We start from the raw sequence: 26,386 nt of genomic DNA, 5'->3' as shown, positions 1-26,386 counted from the left end.
AAACAGCATGATTTATGATGTTTTAAATTTGTTAAACATAAACAAGAGGACTTCAGACATTTTACGACTTGCCTTAAATACATGTATAAATTTTATGCTTCATGATGTTTAGTACAGGAGGAAACTTGTATATTTTTTATTAAAGAATTATAACTGTAAGTCAACAAAAGATGCCTCTGCTAAATCTAATATTGGGGTCTAAGGAACTGAGTGATAAAAGAAAAAGGGGGTCTTCAAAGCAGCACATACCATCCACTTGTTATTTATTTTCTTTTATTTTTTATGACCACCCACCCCACCTCACAAGATGACCGCCCTGTGACTTCAACAGGTTGCACTGGCGTGTATGGCTATCGGCTATCCAGTCATATATACACGTGACTGGCGGGAGCGAGAATTCAAAACACTTTTGTTTTTCTGACAAATTTTTTGGGGGAAGCTTTGTTTTTTGAGTATTTTATTTTTCCAAATATTTTTTTCAGTTTTTTAGAAAAACAGGCTGAAAAAAAATATTCCGAAAAACACGGAAAATTTGTTTTGTTTTTTTAAATGGAAAAAAAAATATTCCGAAAAACAACCACTGAACTCCAAGTGACTTGTTGCAGACTCGCTAATAACAAAAGCGGACACTTTCCCGCATACCTCCATATGCAATAAGATGGTCATACTTACTGGCTCTCAATAAAGGAATGAATGTGCATGCTATATTGTAGTTTGTTTTCTAATCTCTGAGGGAAAAACCCTTTTAAAAAAATATTCAGAAAAACAATTAATTTATTATACAGGGAATATTTGTATTTATCCCCTTTGTTGTCCTCTATGTTCCACTCTGGTTGACTGTTGTTTACATGTATTTTTATATGAAAAAAGAAGAAGTTATTTTTTGTTTTTAATCAATGTCATGTCAATTTCCGTCAGTGGATTTTTTTTTATTTTTTGAAGACCTTTTCTATCAGACCTCCATGCGGCATGCGCAAGCCCTATTCCGGATTCAAGCCACATGCGGATTTTTACGTCCTGTTGATATAGTTGCATCAACCAAAATTACTAATATAAAATAAAATACGAATACTAAAATACCAACATAATTAGACTTTTAACGGAGGGATCAATAAATGTGCAAATTCAGCTAATACTTTTAGATACAGATGGAATCTGAAGAGATCGTTGGTCAGCCGTCGAGTGAGTGCAACCCTAGCTTCAACGTGATGGGCTATAATCGCATACAGGTCTATAACACGACAAATAACATCATTGTGTGAAGGTTGTGGCCAGCTTTTTTTTTATTCTTCCCATTGTTTGGCATTTATCTACTGCCACATAATTCATCCGATTCTCGTCGTTCCAATTTAAACGTATTTCAAAAATTAATGGGGGGGGGGGGGGGGGGGTGCCATCGGTTGGGGCAGACCGCAGTATAGAGCAGTGCTGCTGTCCCCTGACCGTGTCCCCACCGCGCCGCCCCCCATTAATTTTTTTAATGCACCACATACACTCACTGACATGCCTGGGAGGCGGGTGGATCGGAGCGTGGGGATATCATTTCTCTCTGCTCCGGTTCACCTAAACCCAATTTTTATGCACCACACACACACACTTGTATATACACTGGGTGGGGTCACATTCAAGGTTTAGGGGTAGAGTTCGCCAGTCGGCGAGCTGGCGAACTCAGTAACAGGATTAGCTTTCACTAAGAACGCTGGAGTGACGACCGGGGCCTTTACCCGATGGGCCTGGGGTTCGGGGGTGTCGTCCGTCCCCCGGTGCCCCCATCTCCCCTTCTGCCTCCGGTGGTCCGTCCCTCCACGCGGTGAGGGGTGGGATGGGCGCGGGTGCCCTCTCCGCTCCGCTGTCAGGCCCCTCTTCGGCGCCGATGCCTGGGTGCGGGTGATCCCCGGGATCTGGGGGTGGGGGGCTGCCGGTTGGTGGAGGTGGGCTCGGAGGGTTGCTGGGTGGAGGGGTGATGGGGGTGGGAGGGTGTCTGGGGGTTTGGGGGCGGCTGGGGCTGGGTTGGGGTGGATGGCGGGGTGGATGGGGGGCGGGAGCTGTGGACCGGTGGGGTGCCTGGCGGGCCTGCAGTGCCCCGTCCTGCTGCGTTGGGTTGGGGGCGCGGGCCGTGTTGGGGTGGGGGGCGCTCCGCTCTTGGATTTGCTCTCCGGCCGGTGGCTCCTGCGGGGCCCGGGGGTCGTCCTTTGGCGCTGCCGCGGCCTGGGGGGCTCTAAGATGTTGCGCTTGCTCTGTTCTGGCAGGGGTCGACGGCTCCCCTTCCTTCCTCGGGTCTCCTGACAACCTCACGACTCTAGCTGGATTCTGAAGTATTCGGTTTAGGTGAACGGTATGGGATTTTTAATAGGTTTTAGGTGAACTAATGAGTACACACTCACACATACACATACTCACCCTCATACAAAATAAAAAAATAAACAAAAATAAAAATCATGTACAGTGTTGTTGTAAACTCTTGTATTTACCACCCGGCCACATAATTATCATAATCACATAGACCTTCAGTCCATATTATGGTATGCACTGTAATACTTTTTAATGGACCGTTGTCTCCCTCCTGTTCCACTTTGTATGTCATTATTTATTTTAAAGATTATAACGGATGGATATACGTACATACTTTAAAATTATTAAGGGGTTTACCAAAAAAGAGAAAGTTATTTCAGTAATAATGGATTACATCTTTTTATTTTTTTTATTATATTTACAGAGTGAGTCATACTAGTGTAAATGTAACAAAAAAGGACAAACTATATACAATATTTTGAGTGTTTTGGCACACAATAATTATAAGAAAGTATTTACGAATACAAATAGATCACAGAATTGTAGATTTAAAATCACTGCCATTGTAATTACCTTTAATATTAAACATGGAAAATGTAATTTAAAAATTATACAAGGCACAATGCATATTAATGGACAATTACCGGTAAACATGCCAGATAGTTTAAATCTGCAGTCCCTTGTTAGGTTGATGTAACATTTTATATACAAAATCAATTTCAAATAGGGTTAAGTCAGACACATACAATACACAATACAGGTACACAGATCAGTCGTTCATTCAGCGGTAAACATGATCTTTGCACCATCATTCATCTCTGCTATTCACACCAGCACACTTGTGCGTCTTAGCTTTAGCCTTACTTGGGAATCTTTGACAACAAACTGAGCAGGTAAAAGGCATCTCTCCAGTGTGGGTTCTTATGTGCATTTTTAAGTGTTCCTTCTGAGCAAATTTTTGACAACAAACGGCACAGGTAAAAGGTTTCTCACCAGTGTGGGTTTTTGTGTGTATTTTTAAGCTTTCATTCACAGCAAATTTGTTGCCACAAACTGAGCAGGCAAAAGGCTTTTCTCCAGTGTGGGTTTTTGTGTGTAATTTTAAGTTTCCCTTACGAGCAAAATTTGGACCACAAACTGAGCAGGCAAAAGGCTTCTATCCAGTGTGGGTTCTTGTGTGTAATTTTAAATGTCCCTTCTGAGCAATTTTTTTTTACCACGAACTGAGCAAGCAAAAGACTTCTCTCCAGTGTGTGTTCTTGTGTGGTATTTTAAATGTCCCTTGTAAGCACAATTTTGACCACAAACTTAGCAGGCAAAAGGCTTTTCTCCAGTGTGTGTTTTTGTGTGGTAATTTAAACTTCCCTTGTGAACAAATTGTTTACCACAAACTGAGCAGGCAAAAGGCTTTTCTCCAGTGTGGGTTCTTGTGTGTAATTTTAAGTTTCCCTTCCGAGCAAAATTTTGACCACAAACTGAGCAGGCAAAAGGCTTCTCTCCAGTGTGGGTTAGTGTGTGTCTTTTTAAGCTTAACTTCTGATTAAAATTTTGACCACAAACTGAGCAGGCAAAAGGCTTCTCTCCAGTGTGGGTTTTTGTGTGTAATTTTAAGTTTCCCTTCTGAGCAAATTTTTTACCACAAACTGAGCAAGCAAAAGGCTTTTCTCCAGTGTGGGTTTTTGTGTGTAATTTTAAGTTTCCCTTCCGAGCAAATTTCTTACCACAAACTGAGCAAGCAAAAGGCTTTTCTCCAGTGTGGGTTCTTGTGTGTATTTTTAAGTATACCTTGTAAGCAAAATTTTGACCACAAACTGAGCAGGCAAAAGGCTTCTCTCCAGTGTGAGTTAGTGTGTGTCTTTTTAAGCTTCCCTTCTCAGTAAAATTTTGACCACAAACTGAGCAGGCAAAAGGCTTCTCTCCAGTGTGGGTTTTTGTGTGTAATTTTAAGTTTCCCTCGTGAGCAAATTTTTTACCACAAACTGAGCAAGCAAAAGGCTTTTCTCCAGTGTGGCTTAGTGTGTGTCTTTTTAAGCTTCCCTTCGCAGTAAAATTTTGACCACAAACTGAGCAGGCAAAAGGCTTCTCTCCAGTGTGGGTTCTTGTGTGTATTTTTAACTGTGCACTATGAGCAAATTTTTGACCACAAACTGAGCAGGCAAAAGGCTTCTCTCCAGTGTGGTTTTTTGTGTGGTCTTTTAAATGTCCCTTGCGAGCAAATTTTTTACCACAAACTGAGCAGGCAAAAGGCTTCTCTCCAGTGTGGGTTTTTGTGTGTATTTTTAAATATCCCTTGCAAGCAAATTTTTTGCCACAAACTGAGCAGGCAAAAGGCTTTTCTCCAGTGTGGCTGATCATATGTCTTCTCAATAGAGACTGGCAGCCAAAAGTTTTTCCACACTGAGAACATTTCCAACGTTTGCTGTCAGTGTGACATGTCACATCACCGTCAGACTGTTCATAGTCATCGGTTTGAGGAGAGTGTGACGTGTCTTCACCATCTGACATTCGAGCTAACAGGCTGTCTGCTTGTGATCCTCCACAGTGGTCCTCGTCATCTTTTGTTGTTTGTTGTCTTGAGCTGCTGCTTGGAGACTCCGCCCCTTTGTTCTCTTCATATTGACATTCATCTTCACTGTTCAAATTGACACCAGTCACGGGAAACTCTGTGAAATGCTCCTCCTTTTTAATGTATGGTGGCAGCCGCTCCTCTTTTTTTATGTTGGGAGGCTGTGGCTGCTCCTCTTCTTTAACTTGAAGAGGCTCAAAGTCCTCCTCCTCTTTTTTTATGTTGGGAGGCTGTGGCTGCTCCCCTTCTTTAACTTGAAGAGGCTCAAAGTCCTCCTCCTCTTTCACGCCAGGGAATTCTGGCTCCTGCCGCTCAGGACAAAGATATTTTTCACTGACGTCTGCGGGACACAAGTTACACATGGTTTGGTAAAGACCGTTTATTGTGAAGTTATGTGTTTTATATTTAAGATTATCACATGGGCCACCTGAGTGAAAGAGTAACAAAGCTGGCAAATGTTACGTATGTGTATTTTGTTCCAGAAATCACTCAACGTTACTCTGTAACCCCTGTAACACTGATTGTTCCGCACATAAATATAGAAAATATTTCAAGTTGTGAAATCTAGCATTTATTGACAAAAAGCCAACAAATGCATGCATCTGCATCAGCTGTACAACATCCTCGAGGAGTTGACCAACTTTTAATTATTTACCTCTAGGGGGCAACAAAGCAGAACAAATAAAGCCAGGGGGGATAAATCAATTTAGCCAACAGTAAGTGCATGCCAAACCGAAATGGGCCATTCCACCGAACAGCCCTAAATTATTTTATTTTTAATCATTGTAATGGGCTTAGTGTCAATGTGCCATTAGCATAAATGTGTGTCTATATGTAATATATTAGGCAATTCTATGCTAAGAAAAAAAAAAGTTTTTTGTTTTTTATTTAGTTACAAACAATGGTCCAACTAGTCACTTCTGTTTACAATACCAAATTATCTACTAGGCTTCCATCCTCCATTCTAGTTGTTGGTATGTCAACGAATCAAAAATAAAGAATAAACCTGCTGTCTTATAAAATTCTTATAACATTTACCATCAAAAATAGGAGCACCTATTCTTATCTGAGACATGTACCAAAGCGACTTGAGAACAACTGTAAAGTTAAGGTAAAAAGTGCCCGGATGAAGGATCCTTTCAAAATAGACATATTGTTGAAAAGTATTGATTAAATAAGTGACAAACCTGCTCTGTTCAACACAACTCGAGGCTGCTTGCAAAAAGTGTCCATCAGTTGACGTAGTCAATCATTCTCTTCTTGTGCGCCACAAAGCTCCTCTTTGTACTTGACTTTCGTTATTGCGAACATTTCCACACGATATTCACGACACTTTTCAGTCACATTTGACGTCTGTTGAGCCAATATGTCGATAACAAACGCGTCTCCTTTTTTCGGTGGCTAGCAAGCTAAGCTAAAATAAGCTAAGCTAAACAAGGCCGAAAGATTTTGACAAAAACTGTGTGATACGAATGTAACCAGACACAAAATGGAGCAGTTTGGCTTCGATAGAGTAGTGACGGACGCACAGTGTCGATGTGTAAGTTCGTATAGTACGAATTCAGAATGAATAATTATGAATTATAGTGAACCGCGTGTGGCTGTGTAAAAGCAGCCTGGAATGGAGTATTGGTCACGTGAAATCTATTCTACGGCAACACCAATTGGACAAATCTCGTGTCACGTAGCCGGGTTGGGGGCATAACTTAAATAAATGTTTGAGTGTATGTTCATTTGGAGAATTTTTTTTAATTAAATCTTTGCATTTGGACGAATAAGAAACATGTTTAGTCCCTGTACAGTGTTGTTGTAAACCCCACATCTTATAACAACATTGTTCATCAGTGCAGTGTATCACGTTCATTTCTCTACATCTGGCGATGTGCTACAAAATAAGAGTGTGGAATATTTTTGAATGGAGTTATATACATAAAAAATATTGAGGGGTTTACCGGAAATATAAATTTATTTCAGTTTTAATGGTTACTAAACACTAAACAGACTGAAACACAGATATTTTGACATATTTACATCTACACGCACTAATAGATGTGTGATGGTGACGACCCTGAATGTTGAACTAGTGAACACTCCAAAGCAATGGAATTCTTAGATTCTCTTTTTAGTCCAGATTTTATCCAACATGTCATGTGTACCACTCATTCCTATGGCAACTGAAGACATTTAATATTTTCAATTTGATGTTTTACTGTTTTTGAGTTTACTTATAGGCATATCAATGTGATATAATCATGAGTGTTTAAAATAATACAGTGGAGTAATGATTTTGTGAACTTTATTTTATCCTCTCACCCTCGAAGCTATTGAAGATAGGAATGTGCATGATGTTATTTAGAGCCTTTTGGCATTGGAGTTTAAAAGTCTGGGGTTAGATCCTAATTGCATTTCTCCCCCAGTCAAGAAGGGGAACTGAATGTAAATGTCTGTTTACTAATAAGATTACACCTTTGTTCAACCTGGAATCAACATGTCTGTATGTAAACTTCTGCTTACTAATAACATCACGTCTGCTTGCTAATAACATCACACATTTGGTCACTAGGAGATGACATGTCTGCCCTTTGTTCAATCAAGAGCCGGGAGGAGGAACCTTTTATCTTTTTTGTATAAATGAGTCGATGTTCTGTAAATTGTCACACACTTGGGATCATCACGTTGCATTCTGATGTGATGTCCTGACTGTGTCTTTGGAGGCCTCTAAATAAATTCTTGCAAGAAAACTTCTTCATCAGATCCTGAATACAATTATTTGGACACGCAAAGATTACACTTAATATAGTAATTTAATATTCTGAAAATGGTGACGCCGACGTGGACTTATTGAGACGTTTTTTCAACAGCTGTGATTGATCCTGAACACCGGATTTCTAAAGCGCAAAAATATTAACAAGGTGAGTGGACATTTTATCCACGTAGAGAAATTCTGGTTGTTTAGGATCAATACAGTTGCATTTCGTCTGTGCTAAGTTGTATTTGGGATCTGTGAACAAGTTAGGGGGGTTGTAGTCGTATTTCTTACGGTGGGACGGAAATTCCTCGATTTTGAAAATTACTACGACATTGAACCATGCATGGGAGTTTTTTCCGCGGTGGAATAGGTTGTGTTTTTTATTTTTTCGTATGAATAAGCCGTCAGTATATGAACTACTGGAAGTGCGGAGTGGATTAGCCGCCTGTGTGGTAACAAGGTGTGTGCTGTGTGGAGTTACTGAACCGAGGGACATAATTCCTCGGTGTGTGTGTGTTGTGTTAAATAAGAAGCCGGAAAATATTAAGACGCGCATAAAAATGCCCCGTGTTTACGGAAGTGACGTCAAGTCGAAGCGCTTCGCCGTTTAAAACGGCATGTGACATTGAGTACCACGGAGGAATAGGCTGTTTCTGTTGTTGTGGTGTTATAAGCAGCTAGTGGTGATCGCACTATGTGTTGCGGATGTGTGTTGTGAAATAAGCAGCTCGCGTTGATCACGCGTAGTGTTTGCTGAGCTAAACGCCCGTATGTCGCGTAGTTCGCTACGGTGCCGTGGAGTGATATAAAAAGCCTGCCGTTTTTTCGGTTCAGAGCTGTGTGTTATAAGCCGCCCGTGAAGATCCAGGATATATTTGTTGAAGTCGCGCAAAAGGTATTTAATATCTGTTTCGTTTTCGTCTTGTTTGTGTTTGTCTGAAAAAAAAAAAGAAAAAAAATTTTTTGGGGGGGATTAATGAGAATACTTTTGATCTGTTATATCGTAGTATCATAAGTGAGACGTCACTGACTTTATAAATATTAAAAACGACTAATTACTACATATTATGGACGAAAAAATTGACCGTAACTAAGGAGGTTTGCATAGACTTCCGGTCGAGAGTCAGAATTGGTCGCTAAGCGAACAGTGAGTTCATGATGCTGGACGCATTTCCACCACAGCGTCAACGTAAGTATGAAACTCTTTTAAATGTATGAATGCGCACGAATTGTGATAGTGGTTGGTTCTCACCGTTGTAAAATGTGGTGTGTTTGTGGAATTTGATTGTGTAAACAGCGCCAGACGCTGATTACCTCCGTGAAAAACACTTCTATAGTTTCTTCGAATGGAAGAAAAGTTAGACGGTGTGGGGTCGTGGGCCAAATGTTGGTTTGTGCTAGAATGATTAGCGTTGGATAGCTCTGTGAAAGTTGCGCGGATAGCGGTGTTAAGTGATTTTGAGAATGAGGAAACTGATGCTAAGCTAGCGGCTCTGCCAGCGTACGAGTTTTGCGCAGGAGATGAGTTTTTGGTAAGATGCTACCGTGCGAATCTGTTTTTAAGGCTAAGGATGAGTTAGCTGCGGGCAGCCGCATCTGTTAAGAAATTGGAACATAAATTGGATGAAGTGTTGACTGTGAAAGATGACCCGGGGGGGAAATTTGAACCAAGCGAGAGCTCTTGGCTTAGAAATGAATTGTTGAGTGAACGCGTTTGTTTGTTTGTTAAGCTCCATGGTGTGTTGTGGCCACGCGGTTTTTCGTTGTTTGTTTTAAATTGTGCGCGACGTGTCTGTGTCGCAGCCGTAACGTTGCGATGGATTGTGCGCGAATAAGTCGACATTTGAGCTATAAGTACGTGGTGAAGTTATAATTAGACGAATAAACGGTGTATTTTACAAATGAGTGCGCACTTCAGAGAGGTTTGTGTTCGTCTGTGGTTCAACAACTGAGACGCCACTGAATTAAGTTGAGGAGTTTGTGTTGTGTGAGTGTTTGTTGAGCCCAGTTGGTGAAATGTTTGGAGCATGTGTGGATTGTGTGATTTTTTGAATACAATTATTTGGACACGCAAAGATTACACTTAATATAGTAATTTAATATTCCTTCACAACACATCGGACCTTGTTTTTACAAAAGGTGTCAATGCTGGCCTCTCATATCCTGTCTCTGACCACTTTTGTGTGTTTTTTAATCTTATCTTTCGATGCGCTGAGATACGATGTGGGCCAAACCACCACTGTTTTCGTTATATAAACAACAACGTAAGTTCCTTTTAGATCACCCTCTGTTTGTTAAACTTGACTCCATCTCCACTATGGGTATTATGTCTCCAGACCAGGCCCAGTCACAAGACATAATGCGAGAAATAATACGGGAAATTTCCCGGTTGGCCGACAGGGGGCGCTGTTTATTTCAGCCCGCGGGTTCATTTAAAAATCAGCAAATAAAGTGATTTTATTATTGTTTGCATTTAATAACTAAATACTTGTCCATGATGTTCATTGTTCGGTTTCTTCTTTTACCACTACTACATCGACTACATTTCTATATACAGGTAAATAAATTCTCATGCCTTATCCCCACCTCGTGACAGGAAGCAGCAACAGCTCTGAGGCACTGTTTACACGACGTCTCGCACAGGTACCTTAAGTCAGTGATCCTCAACCCTGGTCCTCGGGGACCGGTATCCAGCCTGTTTTCCATGTCTCCCGCAGCCAACACAGGTGATTCATATCATCAGCAAGCTCTGGAGAAGCCTGATAACGATTCCCACTTGTGTTGGCTGCGGGAGACATGGAAAACAGGCTGGATACCGGTCCCCGAGGACCAGGGTTGAGGACCACTGATTTAGAGTGCCGATGTCGATAACTGATAAGTAAGCCGATAATTATTTGCAAAATTAACTTGAATACAAATATACTTTATAGTCTTTCAATTAGTCTAACATATTTAATACATTGTGTAAAGCACCATCAAGCTGAATTTTATTGATATCTCTGCTTCAAAGACAACCAGTAACTCATTTTGAGTTTGCCAACACAAAACAGTCATGTTTAAAAACTGTGATGGTAAAATTTTGGGCAGACACAGTAAAGAAAGCCCACACTGGCGACTACCATTTCACCATGATACATCTTCTGTGAACATGATGCGCACATTATGACATCACAAATATGCGACACAACCATAGCAGAGGGGAAGGGTTGAGGATTGGGCACAACAGGTGGACCAACGTGGCGTGTCTATTATCGGTGGATTTCTACATTATCTGGTTTATCTGTATGATGTCGAATTGTTTGATGTCTAATTTTTTGATAATTGCCGATAATTATCGGCAGATTTCTTTATTATCTGTTTTATCAGTTTGACAAAAGATTAGATTAGAATCTCTTCCCTCACCGGTAAAAAAAGTACATTTATATCCATTTTGTAGCAATTAGCATTAGAAAATAGCTAAGCTTCATCATTATTCACAAATCTGCTTAGAACTGTGGGCAAATCGGCACATGGCCCTGGTTGATCTCTTATACTCTGCAGCCACCTGCTGGCCGTTTTTGTAATAACTACCATTGCTTCACTCGTTTTGTACATTTGAGAGGTTGCATCAAAGCCTTCTGTATGCGCTAGTATAAAAAAAAAACATAAAAATGTATAAGTACGTTTTAGGGACACTTAAAACATTTAAACTAGAATGGATTCATATGTTTTTGGGAGCAAATGAGTTAAATGTTGCTAAGAAAAATACATGATTTGAATCATTTCACATTGTTTTATATATGACAAGAAAGGGCGCCAAGGAAATGCAATTGCGGAGCCAATTACGCTTAACATTACCTGGTTGACACGGATCCCGGTTATAAATGACAAATAAATAATGACATTTATTGACATGTTGCAAACTATTGACATGAGACATGCGCTAAATTTTAGCGCCTGCTTGCCAGTTCAATACTGTAGCTTGAACCCTGACAACGATCCAGTCGCTCACTTGCATGAAGTGGGGGGCCGCACACTGAAAAAGGCTAATTTCAGCAATACAAGAATTAGAGTGTGTAAAGTGTATTGATCTTTTTCACTTTTAAGGGATACCCCACAACTGTTAATAAATGTAAAAAAAACAACAACAATGTCTTCTTTACAAAAGACACCTTCCTTAACCTACCAAGATTTTTTTTATTTATTCCAGGCATTAAATTGTTGCTAACCAAAACAGCTGCACCCACAAAAGGAAATTAGACTTTCAGTGTTCTACATGTCGTGTTAAAAGTGTGTTACCAAACGAACTGTAATTTTGCAAAACCCTCACCAATGGAAGCGATCATCACATTGCAAAAGGTTTGTTTGTGAGGGTTTGCAAGCTTACCTTTGGAGGAATCGTCATAGACAATATGCTTGATTGTCTCTCGCACAATCTTCTGGTAGTCTACGACAGCCTTGGAGGTGATCTCCCCAGCCAATTTTTTTTAACCTAATTCTGGTTACTTAATTCTGTCTGTTAGCGATAGCCACTACATCGTGATAACTTACATTGATGTTTCTGCATTTGGCAATTTATTATTATATAATATTATTAGTATGGGATTTTTTTTTAATGGGCTTTATGTGAACTGATGAATACACACACGCACGCACGCACGCACACGCACGCACACACATGCACATGCTCACCCACATACAAAAATATATATATATATATATATGTGTGTGTATATGTATATATGTTTAAAAAAAAAAAGAAAGGGAAAAAAGCATTTTTTTTTTATTTTAAATTTTTTTTAAAAAGGAGAGCAATGATGATGTCAAATCGAATGAACAATACTGAGCTCTCCTGGAAAAGAAGAAAAAAAAAAGATTAACTGAAATCGTAAGTGTGGAAGATCCTTAAGAAGAACATTCTAAGCAGCACATGCATTCAAAAGACATTTAAAACATGTTGAACGTTAAGTTAAGCTGGTCTGGGATGTACACTTTCGGAAAACAGAAAACATTTTCCCACAGTTTAAAACTTTGGTGAAGAAGCAAACAGGATTGTGTTTTGGAAAAAAGAGCTGCAGGACATGTTCCATGCCCGTTATATGAAGACACAGCTCATAAAAGCATTCAATGGAATTTCGAGCTCCTTAGCAAGTTCCTGGGGGCTTCGGAGTTACTAGTAACATTTTGTGCACAAAACAGTGTTTTATTTGTGTGATTAAAGAAATTAATGTTTTTAAATTACGTGACTATCTGTCATATCAAAGGGCCACATTGGAGAAAAAAATAAAATGACAATAAACTTGCATCATTCCAATACAGTGGTACCTCGGCTCACGACCGCTTCAGCTCACGAACTTTTCGCCTCACGAACATTAAATTCGCGAGCATTTTGTCTCGGCTGACGAACTAGTTTTCGGCGGACGAACCAAATCACGCGACACGATAAATCACGAGAAGCTGACGCACGCTCACGGCGTCCCAGTTCGTCGCCCCCTTTGTTTGAGTGCGGACGTGGTTTGTGTTCGGTAGACATTTTGGATCATTTTGGAGTACTTTTGGAGTGTACTTTTGCTACCATAGGACCGAAAAAGACCCCACAAAAGGCTAGTGTTAAGCCTAAGAAGACATTGAAGGAAATTACCGGTCGAGCAGAAGAAGGAGATCATCGACAAACACGAACGAGGTGCGCGTTTGTGTGACTTAGCGTCCCAGTACCAGTACGCTAAGTCTACCATTGCTACCATCCTTAAGAACAAGGAAGCTATTAAGGGTGCGTGTGTGGCTAAGGGTGTCAGAGGATTTGATTCGCCTTCAAGAGGACAAGCAGAAGGAAGCCATTCAGGAGTTGTCATGTGAGGACGAGGAGATGGCTGCAGCATCAAGTGAGAGCATCAAGACCATGTTAACTAAGTGGAGTGATGTGCAGGCTTTTATCGAACAGTACCATTCAGAAAAGACTGTGGCTATGAGAATCATCAACATGATGAATGATAATGTGATGCCTCAGTTTCGTAAGACCTTACAACTCAGAAAGCAACAGGTGTCAATTAAGAGGTTTTTAGTCAGCAACAAGGATAAAGAGTCTCCTAAGAAGCAAAGAAGAGAAGCCACACCGGAGGACTCTCCTTCCAAACAGTAACTCCCTCCCTCCCTCCCTCCTCCTCCATTCCATCAAGCCTTCAACTACTGTACCATCACAAAGGCAAGTTGCAAGTTTTGCAAATAAAAACACTTTATTATACAGTACAGTGTATTTCTTTAATTACAATACAATAGCACATTTATTATACATAAAATAAGGTATATTTTGTGTAGTTTTAAGGCTTTTTTAGTAGAAAATTGTGTTTTATGGGGACCTGGGAACGGATTATTCTCATTTCAATGGTTTCCTATGGGAAATACTTGTTTGGAAGACAAACTTTTCGGCTCACATACTCTCTGTGGGAACCAATTAAGTTCGTGAGCCAAGGTACCACTGTATATGGGAATAAAAATACAGATTTTTTTTTCAAGAATAACATCATAAAATAAAATTACACGAGTAGAAGAAGCAAAACAATGAGGAATAACAATGAGAAAAGTATTGAAATTTGATGAAAATAAAGTTGTAATATAACAACCAAAATTTTGTACTATTATGAGAATAAATGTGGACTTTTAATGACAACACATTTCAAATATTACAAGAAAAAAGTCCAATTGCAATTTCATCGGAATAAAGTTACAATATTAAATCATTCATTGCCACAAATTCATTTAAAAATATATTTAAAATTAGGGGCGACAGGCAATTTTTAATTGTAATTAATCCTATGACTTCACTAGTTAACTCACGATTAATCGCAAATTTTATATCTGTTCTAAATGTACAATGAAAAAAATTCAAGGTTTTCATACTCTTGTTAACAAAAGTGGAAAAAATGTTAAAACTAATAGAAATAGTAAAAATGAATTTCCGACGTTTATAGCCGTCAATGGCAGTGAATGAATTAAAAAAGAAGAAGAAGTTAAAAAATTTGGGGCATCAGGTGATTAAGATTTTAATCGTAATTAATCACATGACTTTACTAGGTAATTCACGATTAATCACAAATTTTATATCTGTTCTAAATGTACAATAAAAAGCTTTTCATACTCTTTTTAACAAAAGAGGGGAAAAATGTTAAACTAACAAAAATTGTTCAAATGAATTTTTGATGATTTTAGCCATCAATGGCAGTGAATGAGTTAACTTACCACACGCTACTTTGGCATCTGGGTCTTGGGTCAGGTGCGCATCCAAAACAGCATCACTAATTTGGTCACAAATCTTATCTGCAGAATGGCAAATGTGCATTTAAGATATTCTGAACAAAATAAATGAATAAATTGAAGCAGCCTTGTTTTCGTGAGTAAATAAATTCACTGGACAGAACACTTTAGTTCAAATATATTGATGTTCTCTATTTACCAATATGTTTATTGCTGTGGTACATAACTTCACTGTTTCATGTGGAAAGTCATTGTGTACTTTTCGTCTTAAACCCTGGGCGTTATTTGTCCATTTTCTGGCATTTTTATGTTTTTCTGTTTTTCATCAAAGAAAAAGCATTTGAAAAAAATACACTAGGGACCTGAAATTTCACCAGGATTGTTAAAACATGTAGAAGTTCAAATTGGCGCCATGCTCTAATTTCTAACTATTACCAAACAGGAGGAGGAGATTCACACGAAGTTGTTGTAATAATGCCGGATTTTGGCTCATTGACTCCCGTTATAAATCACAGTTTTTGATATGCTGTAAACCTGATCTGTTATAATGCATTTTCCGTGATTACTGATGCAATCGCTTCTTTGACGAGTCATAAACATGAAAATGGAGGAATTTGTGTGTTTAGAGTGTTAACACCCAAAATACACCAGGTGGCACCATAGGCTAATAAATGAATTTGCTTGTGCAAAGCCCGCTGCAGATTGGTCAAAATGAATGTGATAAAAACGGTTGGAATTACAAAAAAGTTTAGTGTTGATGTGTCTGAGCTCACTTTCAGTCTATTTTGGCATGCATATTTGCAGGTGTGCGCAAGAAAATGCAAAGGTACCGTCCACAGATGCAAAAAAAAATGCACTTGTTTATTGTTATTGTTTGAATTTCAACGCTTACTGGTTGAGTGTTTGAATTTCTTTACTCTTATTGGTTCTGGGCATTTTTGAGGTCGTTGTTCTCGCGATGATCACTACTTTGCATTTCTTTCAACACAACTGGTAGAGAAAATGGCGAGAAGAATGGAGAGAAAAATGGGATTGAAGGACACGATTCAGCTCGTTTTAGAAAGTTTTGATTCCGAAGAAGAATTTAAGTCGGACGTTAGTTCGGAGAGCTCGGAAGAGGTTACAGAGTCTCCTCTTGGACTTTGGATGCCGGAGGAGGAAGAGGATGGTGACGAAGATTACGACGATGAGCCATGACGAGGAGTGGAAAGTGGACTCAGATGATAGCGGAGGTGAGAGCGAGGAGGAGGGGGGCCGAGATGAACACGACGGGGAGACAGAGGATGATGACAATGACGATCAGGGTGAACAAAATAGTGAGCGGCTCTCAAAAAATAAAAAAATATTATGGTCTCCTATCCACGAAGTGGTCAGACATTATGTCCCCCCTTCCATTCCTAATCCCAGGCCAACACTCTACGCAGTTGCCAGAATCAGCAGCCCTGAAACTGCGTTTGATTTATTTTTCAATGAGGACATCATCCATCGAATTTTGGACATGACAAACCTCCATGGGCTCAGGTCAGTCACTTCTTGGAGCACACTGACTGTCAGCGAGCTGCGTGCTTACTTGGGGCTGCTGATTCTGGCAGGGTTATACAAATCCAAGCATGAGGCAACGATCAGTTTATGGGACAAAGATAGCGGACTGTCCATATTTTCAAAAACTATGGCCCATGGACGCTTCTGCCAAATCAACCGGACAATTAGGTTTGATGACAGACTCCTCAGGCCACATACTCCTGCCGCCGGCGGGCACAGAGGTGGCCCATGTGTGTTCACATGCTGGACATGTCTTGCTTCAATGCATTTGTGCTTTTTACCGTGATTTAGATAAAAACTATATATGTATAGATAGGTCTGATGCCACTGAACATTTTGAGCGGTTGAAAGTGAAAAAAATATTCATAAATGACTAAGTTATGTCACTTCAAAGGAAATGGCAGATTTTGGCAAAATTACAAGAACTTTGTTTTATTCAGAAAACTGCCATTGTGTGAAAACTGGGCATGGATAAAAAATTCTATTGTTATGACTTATGGACTTATTCAAGCCTCTAAATATGACAAATGAAATATTCAAATTAGAACTTTATTTTACATATATATACAGCATAGTTCATTTTGCTGTTCGCATAATACTGCTCTTATTGTCCATAGAGGGCATTAAAAAAAAACTTCTTTTTTTTTAAAGCTATATATGTATAGATAGGTCTGATGCCAGTGAACATTTTGAGCGGTTGAAAGTGAAAAAAATATTCATAAATGACGAAGTTATCACACTTCAAAGGAAATGCCAGATTTTGGCACAAATTACAAGAACTTAATCAAGCTATAATAACGCCCAGGTTAATGTGATGCAACACAGAATTATTATTACGTACTTCATGCTGCCTTGTGTAGTTACGGGACAGGTTAAAGCACTTTCTGAAAAAATTGAGCTGGCACATTCCATTCTTTAAAACAAGTCAAGTCAAGATAAAGTTACTTCATAATTGCATCGACAACCCATTATCACCCTCCTCACACCAGATAAGTGGAAATGACTTGTGGTAGCTGAAATTAAATCGTTTAAATGCTGTTTTGTTTGTGTGCCGCAACAGCGGTCACAAGACTGTGTTGAAATTTGTGACACTAAAACAAAACAATCATATCCAAAATTTGTGTATTGACATTTTGACTGTCCTATTCACCCGAAGGCTAACGAAGCTCCGTTCAAAATATCTAATGTGATTTATCAGTGCAATGACTCCCTAGAAAAAAAAGTTTAATTGACATGTAAAATTTGTACTCGTTGTAAATCTGACATTTGAACATAAAACAAGCCAGCTTTATTTACAGTATATAGCACATTTCAAACAAGGTAACTTCACATGAATACAAACAAAACTACTAAAGACATTTTAAAGCACAGTAAAGTAAACTACTAAAAGAATGTACAGTGCAAGAAAAATATTTTGTAAAAGTTATTTTAAAATGCTTTAAAAGGCCTCAATCATTTCAGCCGCTCCACTAATTGACTCTGCAGACCTCAGAGCCCTACTAGGTTTATATTCCACTTTTATGTACAGTATTCGGGACCTAAACCAATCAGTAGCACGACATTTTGTACAACTAACTAGAAGCCAGTGTAAAGAGCCTTTACAATTGGAATAATATGTTCTTATCTAGGCTGGTCATAACCCAGGGTGCACTGTTCTGAGAGAGCTGTAGCTGTTTGATGCTTATTTGAGGGAGTCCAGTCAGAAGACCATTACAATAATCAAGTCTACTGGAGATAAAAGGATGGATAAGCTTCTCTTGGCTTGCTTGGAACATGCAACCCTTTAATCTGGATATGTTTTTCAGACGGTAAAAAGCTGTTTTAGTGGTTGATTTGATTTGATTGATCCAAATGTATCAGCAGACCAGGACTTCGGACTTGGTCTTTATTTTTGTTTGGTTTTTAAAATGTGACTAAAGTGTTTACTAACAGCAATGCTCTTTTCTTTATATTTATTTATTTTGTTTTGGTTGAGTTCAAGGTAATTTTGGTTCATCCAGTACATCCAGTTTACACAACACCTTAATTTAATTGTAGTCACTTGGGGACATTGCTTGGATGCGTGTCAACTGTCAACTGCTTAACCACATGAGATAATTCAATTTGATCCAAGGGTAGGCTGAACAAAACGCATCCAAGGACTGACCCTTCAAAGACCAAATATCTGTAGATAAGATCAAACATAAAGCACATACTACATTTTATTTTTTTTAAATAAACATTGCAATTATAATAACAATACTTGTAACAAATAGAAAAATATCACATATTGTGTTTCACATTACAAGAATTGTCATTTTCCTGTCGTTACGAATGGAGCAGAACGCTAACCGGATACGAACCTGCCGATGATTGGCGAGACCGGAAGTGAGGCTGGGAGATGTTGCAACGCCATTCAAACGCTTATAAATCCCCTTGAACTCAACTAAATATGTATGTCTCGTACATAGACCGCGATTGCTGAACCACTTAAACAAATTAGCCCGACGAAAAGTTGTAATATATTCAATTTAACTACGTTTTTGTGATTGACATTTACCTTTCGTATCCAACTAGCTAGCTAACAGCCGTGTTGCCACCGCGGATGGTTTGATGAAAGTGAGTGAGTTAAATAATAATAATAATAATAATAAAAAGTCCTTCTAAATGTTGCAAACGCATGACAAGAAGCATAAAAACTCCATGCCTCACTAATTAAAAGAGACGCCACACTTGTCTCGCGCACTTGAAACGAGGCGCTATCAAACTCATTGGTGATCATGTTTTATTATTGATTTACTTTATTGTAAAATTTAATAATAGCGTTTCAAACTCACCGGGATGTCCTTCTCCTACGGATTCGGACGTGAAGAGGAAGCAGTCGTCGTAGACGGGCGAGTTGTTATGGAAACCGTTCAGCTGGCCGTTCATCTTTAACACTGTTTAGCTAACAAGCTAGACGTTCGGATAGCCTCCTTACAATATGGTCGATTTAACCAAACACGCAGCCTGTGTATGCTGTTCCGACTCACGCTAAAACCCAAACGACCACTCTGCGTTGTGCTTCAGGCGACCCGCCGCTGGAAGTGATCTGCAAACTAGTTGGACTGCCTCGGTTGTTTCATGTGTGGCGGCAGGAGTGGCCTATGTGGAGTCCAGCCTATTAAGTTGCTAGTGCTACCATGTGGCGCAGATGGGTGTGCGCATGTAAACACAAAGCTTAGGGGGCCAACGGTGACATGCAGGCTGCCCACCAAGGCCCTTTAGATTTTTTTTCTTTATGTCTGTGAAGATTCTCAGTACATGTACTGTATATACAAAGGGTCTTTTTATTCTATTTAATTTCAGGTATAGTTCGGATAAATGTGAGGCCATCCATCAGTATGATCCTTGGAACATCAATCGACATCGAAGCAGCGTTGCAAACCTGCCACCTGGCAAGATTTTTTTCTGTCAAATTACACTAAGAAATTGAATCGACCAACTTCAGGTTGTGGAATATTATGATGCTCAACAACCTGAAGTTTGTACAAAGCTTTATCACTTTCTGAAGCATCTGCTGAATTGAACTTTTGTTGATGCTGGGTTTGAGTGCAGTCCTCCAGAAAGACTTTCCCTGGCTTTGCGTTAATGGATGGTGCCAACAGTTTGTTTTCTGTCTACTGCTGATTATAGGCCCGCTTTTTGCAACACATGTCTTGTTTGCATTTGATACACTCTACACACTTTGCACTCAACACATATGGACAAACGATCATTCACACTTACATTCAAATCAATGGACAACAGCTGACAGACATGTCTCACATGTGGAAAGAAAATGGAGAAACCCTCCTTATACAATGAGCTGAGCATATTGATAATGGAATGGTTTGAATCAGTCCAAAACAAAAGAAGAAATTATAGGAGGAAAAAAAGTTGTAATTTTGGCTTTTATTTTGAAATGTAAAAATGTGGTCGGGATAAGCGGAACAGTTTAAAGTAAGAATTGTTTTTGAATCAGTCAAAAAAAAAGTTAAAATTAGAGGAAAAAATCTTTTGAAATTTTGACATTGTGTGTGGCTCACTGGTAGAGTGGTCATCTACCAACCCGGGGGGTTGTGGGTTCGCTCCCATGCCATTGTGACCCTGCCGAAGTATCCTTGAGCAAGACACTGAACCCCCAGCTGCTCCTGATGCTGCGTCATCAGTAGGTGAATGAGTAGTCGAATGTAAAGCGCTTTGAGGGCCTTGTAAGGTGGAAAAACGCTATACTGTATATGTAAATGAAGTACCATTTAAAGTTGGAAATGTTTGAATAGGTTAAAAAAAAATCTTAATTTTGGGTTTTTATTTTGATATTTTTGGTGGTATGTATTAGGGTACGAGAGGACCATTGGGGATGCCTAATCACAAGAATCCAGCGTGTACCTAATGTTTTGGCCATTATGTCTGCCCCAAGGGGACGGCAACACACGAGAATCTGCGGCGTACCTAATGTTTTGGCCAATGTGGCCGTCCCATTTGGGACTCCCGCACACAAAAATCCGGAGCGTACCTAATCACGAGACACATGAGAATCCAGGGTGTAACTGACATTTTGATCATTTTAGACACCTCATTAGATACACAAGAAGCGGAACAATTTAAAGTTGGAACGTTTTGATTCGGTCAGAAATTTTGCCCACCCCTACTCTAATAGTTTGCTCTCCAAGTTGCAATTCCATCCATTCATCCATCTTCTGTACCACTTGACTTATTCAATTAATTAAATGTTAAATTTGATTAATGTTATGAAAACCGACCAACAACTATGTTTACATTTGAAATGAACCTAAATCCAAATGCACAACTTGGTTTGAGACAAAGAGGCCTACACACACACCATCTCCAACACACACATCCAATACACCTGATTGATTTTGACTTGCCTGCATATTTGGCCTCACATTCAATGTGTGTGTTTCTACACATTGGAGCTCGTGAGCCTATAAAAGCACTTGTCAGAGGGATGTCAATCCCAGAGAAACACTTCGGAAAGAGAGAATTGCAAGGTTGCACGCATTACATTCAGTCCAGATCCATCTCCTCTATGAAGGCTTGTTTCTCCCTGCATGTCCAAGCTGCTTGAGTCCCGTGGGGCTCACCTGAGCAGGCCTATGGTCCCCTAACATGGCGGCAATCAGGGCCTCCGGTGCCGTAACCCCACTGCCCGGAGACACAGGGCTCCGGGGACTGAGCGGGCTGACGGCCGGGGACGACAAAGAGCCGGTGGAAAAGAGTCGTTCCTTTCTAGAGGCGCTACACGGTGAGCGGCTACCTGTCTCTTTGGGCAGGGGACACAGGCTGAGGCCTTGCAGGGAGGGGAGGGGGTTGGACGAGAGAGCCGGCACGGCGGGGCTGCGGCTGCGCCGGTGACGGCAGTGATGATGCTTAATGGGTTTGGGACTCGGGCTGCGGGAGTTCGGAGCCAGCAGGACGAGGGTGCTGTCGTCTTCCGAGCTTATCTCGGAGCTGTCCGAACGGTGCGCTGACGGGCTGTGGCTCAAACAAGGTCATAAGTCATAACAATAGAATTTTTTTATGCATGCCCAGTTTTTCACAATGGTATTTTTCTGAATAGCACAAAACTCTTGTAATTTTGCCTAAATAAGGCATTTCCTTTGAAGTGAGATAACTATTTTCATGTTTATGACTCATCAAAAAAGCGATTGCATCAGTAATCACGGAAAATGCATTATAACACATCAGGTTTATAGCATATCAAAAACTGTCATTTATAATGGAAGTCAATGAGCCAAAATCCGGCATTATTACAACAACTTCGTGTGAATCTCCTCCTCCTGTTTGGTAATAGTTATAAATTACAGCATGGCGCCAATTTGAACTTCTACATGTTTTAACAATCTTGGTGAAATTTCAGGTCCCTAGTGTATTTTTTTCAAATGCTTTTTCTTTGATGAAAAACAGAAAAGCATAAAAATGCCAGAAAATGGACAAATAACGGCCAGGGGTTAATACACTTGTAGAAACTTTATTTGGACATTGTTATTTACGTCGCAACGCATTCAGTGCGTAGTGACGTATAATGGCGGCCTGTCGCTGCCGAGCAATGTGAAACGTCTATAAAGAAAGCAAGGTAAGCCTCCGTATCGTTCCTAAAGAAACACTACGTGATTGGGAGAGTCACCATCCTCCACGCCGTGCTCTCGTCATTCACCAGACCCTTTAGGAACGCTACGGAGAATTTATTTGCTTTCCGGCGCCATTCACTAAACCACTACGCACTGAATGCGTTGCGACGTAAATAACAATGGCGGCGTACGTCCAAATAAAATAACTGGAAATGATTTTTGAAAAATGAATCTCCTAGTTATGTCAGTAACAACCAAATAAATAATATAGAGCAAACTTGTCATTACAGTCGTGGATCCTTTTTAGAAAGGGCATTAATTGGTGTAATAGCAATACACTATACCTGGATGTTTGTTGACAATCCAACAATGCTGTTCATATTATGACTGTAGAAGCCAAGGATGTATTCACAATCCTCTCTTGCAAAGTCCTCCTCTGAAAAAGACACCTGGAAAGTGGGGACAGACATGATCCCTAAATCCATGAAAATTATTATGGAAATTATTATGAAAATTAATATGCGACCCACCTGCCCTGAATGTTCCCCCTTGGCCCACACATACGCTTGGTAATCTTTGTGGTGTCTGAATCCAACCTGTGTGCAGATGTAAATGTTGTTAGGTGACAACACAGGCAATCAAATGGAAATACTGTACAGAACAAAGCTTCTTACCTTGTATATTGCTACCCAGTCCCATGAGCTGCGATGATAATTGGACACAAATGTGAACTTAACTGTGGCATCGGAGACTTTGAAGCATTCTTTGTTGGCCTGCAACTCCACCAGAGGCATGTCCACCCGGAATGGGAACTACCACACAGAAGAAAAATTCATAAATAAAGCTGCAACATTAAGTAAACAAAACCATTAAAAAACAACAACTTTTTTTTCCGAAATCCTCCATAGGAATGAATGGATCAAAATCCCCCATAGGAATGAATGGGTCGAAATCCCCCATAGGAATGAATGGATCGAAATCCCCCATAGGAATGAATGGGTCGAAATCCCATTTCGGGTTATTATCTAAAGTACTATTAGTACCATAATACTTGGTATAAGTGGCTAATCAAGATTTGAGTACTTGTACTCGAAAGGTCTAAAAAAAAGTGGTATGAACATCCCTATTAAAAAGAAAAAGAGTAATATTACAATACTGTACTGTAATGATAAAATATTAGTAATACTGGTAATCATATTTTTTCCTCATAGTTTTACAACTTCTGGAATTCAAACTTTTATCCTAATATTTCACAATATTCTCGTAAAGGCACGCCTTTTTTCTTGTAAATTGCGACTTTTTTTCTTCTTTTTTTTGTTTTCTGTGGCTAATTTGCTCCTGATATTTCAACTTTATTTACGGCAAGTTCCAACTTTATTCTCATTAATTACACTTTTTCACTTTTTTTTTTATTTTTACATTTTTTCTTTTCTGACATTACAACTTTATTATTATTATTATTTTTTCTCTTACATTACACCTTTACTGATTAAGTTGTAGATTTATTGTCATAAAGCTACAACTTAATCATTAAATTCTGACTTTGTCCTCATGAAATTCCCGCTTCATTCTCCCTATGTTAGTCTTGGAAAATTCTGACTTTAGAAGAAAAAAAACAGAGTACAACCATCATGACTAACTTTAAAACACAGAAGTGCTATAGGCCTAAGTGTCCCTCAAAAGGTTTTATTCCTAAAAAAGTAATACACAGTTTGAACATTGCGCTTAAATATTGGAAAATAAACAAAACTGTGCTTAAATAATAATTTAGGAAAAAAAATTACTGCACATGAACAGCTAAAAAAAAAAAAAAATGCGAATGTATGTACTACTCCTAATACTGAAATTTAATTTATAAAGCAATCAAATTTTAATAAACAAAAACATCATAGCAAATAGGTGACATATTCACTCACATGCAGGGAAAACATGGCCGACACAGGCTTGTGATCACTGACGGTGAATCCCATGTGGCTCTCATAAGTGTGCTGCGTCACTTTGGTGGCACCACCCAGCCAGGAGGTCAGACCCCTCTGAAGTGCTGCATTGTGGGTAGGAACGGGGGAGCCGGTGCGGCGGAGGCGCCAGAGGATACGATCGGTCCACGCGGGCTTCCTCTTTTTAGCGCTGAACCACATGTGGAAACATAAAAAAATGGCGGTTAGATGAAAGGGTAAGATTCTGATCCATCCGATTGATGAAGGGCAGACCTTGTGTCATAGGTGTGTGTGCCCACATCAAACTTATATGTAGGCGGGAATTTCAGTGGACCCTCCAAGAAGCCTTCCAGGATGGATTCTGTGCTTTTAGCCATGTTGAGCTGAGTAAAAAAAACAAAAGATAAAGCTCATACCAGGTCATATACACAATACTGCTCCACGTAAAGAACGCATCAAAATGATGATGATGAAGATCCTCACCTGATCTCGCTCCCACAGTAGAGGAAACTTATTGCTGTCAATCGCACACTTCACCACATGGATGTCATAGTCCTCAATTCGGAAATTTAAATCGCCGAACCAAAACACGACGCTAAAAAAACTGAAAATATTCCTTATAGTATTCAAACATTTTCTGTTGTTTTCTCATGTGTTTTTTTCTTAACAAAATCCACCCACTCGTGATCCAGCACGCCGGTGGCAGCCCCGCCTTCAAACTGCTGCTGCTGCAGGATGCTCTCAAAGTCCTCCATCCTCTGCTCCAGGTTCCTCATGTGAGCGGGTAGATGACAGTTGAGGAAGCACACGGGGTGTCCAAACACGCTCATCCTTGCACTCACGCCACCTTTGTTACCCTGCAGGGAGTGCACAGAGCAGCAACGTCTGGAATAGTATGAAAAGCACCAACACATCCTCATAAATTCATTGACTTTTTTTTTTAAGGGACAAGCATTAACTGCTGCCTCCATCTGTTAATGAACATGTTTTTGTCTTTAAGTGTTCAGGAAAGTCTTTTGAGACATGAGCCATCATTCGACCAATTTTGCTTTGACTTGAGAACAAAATTCTGATCTAGGAGCATTTTATGGTAGCGCCACTCCTAGTTGAAGTTTAATGTAAAGCTTAACATAAAACAAAGGGAATTGCACGTTGTTTACTGTATTTAAAACAACCATATATCTGCGTTATTAAACCCAAGATAATGTAACAATACTCATTGACATAAATTCATTATCTTTTGCGCAGAACAATATCATTGCAGTTTACAGAGCAGTAACTCGTGACCATCTTCTGTAATGTTTGTATAATACTGCCCCCATGGGGTCAAAGTGCACACATCAGAAGGAGCAGCATATTGTCGTTTGAATTGAAACAAAATGTGGCAAAGACTGTTCAGTTATTGACATTCTATTTAATTAGGTTACTACAGAAAGTACAATATGATAGTGTAATTTTTCTTATTGTAAATTTTTTTGGGGGGGGGGTTGCTATTCATTTAGACAAAAAAAAAACTTTAATTAAGATGTATTTATAGTTTTTTATGTTATTCATTTTCTATAATGTCTGGATTGATTTATGATCAATAATTCAGTAAATAAGTAGTATAATAAAAGTTGTGCAAATACACAAAATTTGTATTTAAGTAATTAATTAATAAATTGTACGGAAATAAATTATAAATAATTACAAAAATCATAATAATTAATTATTATCTTATCATTAAAACAAAATAATTCAAATGTTTTACAAAACAATTTTTTCTTTTTCTTTTGTTTACCTCAGCTACAAAAATCATCATATCATATATATATCATATATATCATATATATGTGTGTGTGTGTGTGTGTGTGTGCTATTATCATTTATTGTTTTAATTTAACTTATTTATTATTATTATTATTATTATTATTATTATGCCCTGCGATTGGCTGACAACCAGTTCAGGGTGTAACCCGCCTACTGCCCGAAGCCAGCT

At 39.3% G+C, this 26,386-nt stretch overlaps 3 protein-coding genes across 3 annotated transcripts in view; all 3 read right to left on the bottom strand.

Annotated features, from left to right (window-relative positions):
* Window positions 1-22,808, bottom strand: part of LOC144034165 (phosphatidylinositol 4,5-bisphosphate 5-phosphatase A-like) — a 37,507-nt gene extending 14,699 nt beyond the window's left edge. The window contains exon 1 of the mRNA XM_077542736.1: window positions 19,196-22,808. The gene's annotated coding sequence lies outside the window, so the exon portion shown is untranslated. The remainder of the gene's footprint in view (window positions 1-19,195) is intronic.
* Window positions 2,676-6,661, bottom strand: LOC144034164 (uncharacterized). The gene is made up of 2 exons (XM_077542735.1): window positions 6,046-6,661; window positions 2,676-5,198 (listed from the first exon to the last, which is right to left on the bottom strand). The coding sequence occupies exons 1-2, from the start codon at window positions 6,089-6,091 to the stop codon at window positions 3,601-3,603; spliced, it is 1,644 nt and encodes a 547-aa protein (XP_077398861.1). The 5' UTR covers window positions 6,092-6,661; the 3' UTR covers window positions 2,676-3,600.
* LOC144034166 (phosphatidylinositol 4,5-bisphosphate 5-phosphatase A-like) lies at window positions 14,372-25,826 on the bottom strand. Its single transcript, XM_077542738.1, has 8 exons — window positions 25,090-25,826; window positions 24,892-25,012; window positions 24,682-24,791; window positions 24,388-24,598; window positions 23,146-23,283; window positions 23,002-23,067; window positions 22,816-22,920; window positions 14,372-14,900 (listed from the first exon to the last, which is right to left on the bottom strand). Exons 1-8 carry the CDS (start codon window positions 25,377-25,379, stop codon window positions 14,853-14,855), a joined length of 1,089 nt encoding a protein of 362 aa, XP_077398864.1. The 5' UTR covers window positions 25,380-25,826; the 3' UTR covers window positions 14,372-14,852.
* Window positions 25,827-26,386: the final 560 nt, after the last annotated feature.

Source organism: Vanacampus margaritifer, chromosome 14 (genome assembly GCF_051991255.1).
Source record: "Vanacampus margaritifer isolate UIUO_Vmar chromosome 14, RoL_Vmar_1.0, whole genome shotgun sequence".
In the NCBI taxonomy this organism is placed as follows: Eukaryota; Metazoa; Chordata; class Actinopteri; order Syngnathiformes; family Syngnathidae; genus Vanacampus; species Vanacampus margaritifer.
This window is presented reverse-complemented; position numbering and strand designations above follow the sequence as displayed.

Coding starts and splice junctions, on each gene's coding strand:
- LOC144034164 (XM_077542735.1), bottom strand. CDS start 6,091: ATGGACACTTTTTGCAAGCAGCCTCGAGTTGTGTTGAACAGAGCAG. Junction 5,199..6,045: donor AGTTGTGTTGAACAGAGCAG/GTTTGTCACTTA, acceptor TGTGTCCCGCAG/ACGTCAGTGAAAAATATCTT.
- LOC144034166 (XM_077542738.1), bottom strand. CDS start 25,379: ATGGAGGCAGCAGTTAATGCTTGTCCCTTAAAAAAAAAAGTCAATGAA. Junction 23,068..23,145: donor ACTGGGTAGCAATATACAAG/GTAAGAAGCTTT, acceptor ATCTGCACACAG/GTTGGATTCAGACACCACAA. Junction 14,901..22,815: donor GATTGTCAACAAACATCCAG/GTATAGTGTATT, acceptor GCCATTCTGCAG/ATAAGATTTGTGACCAAATT.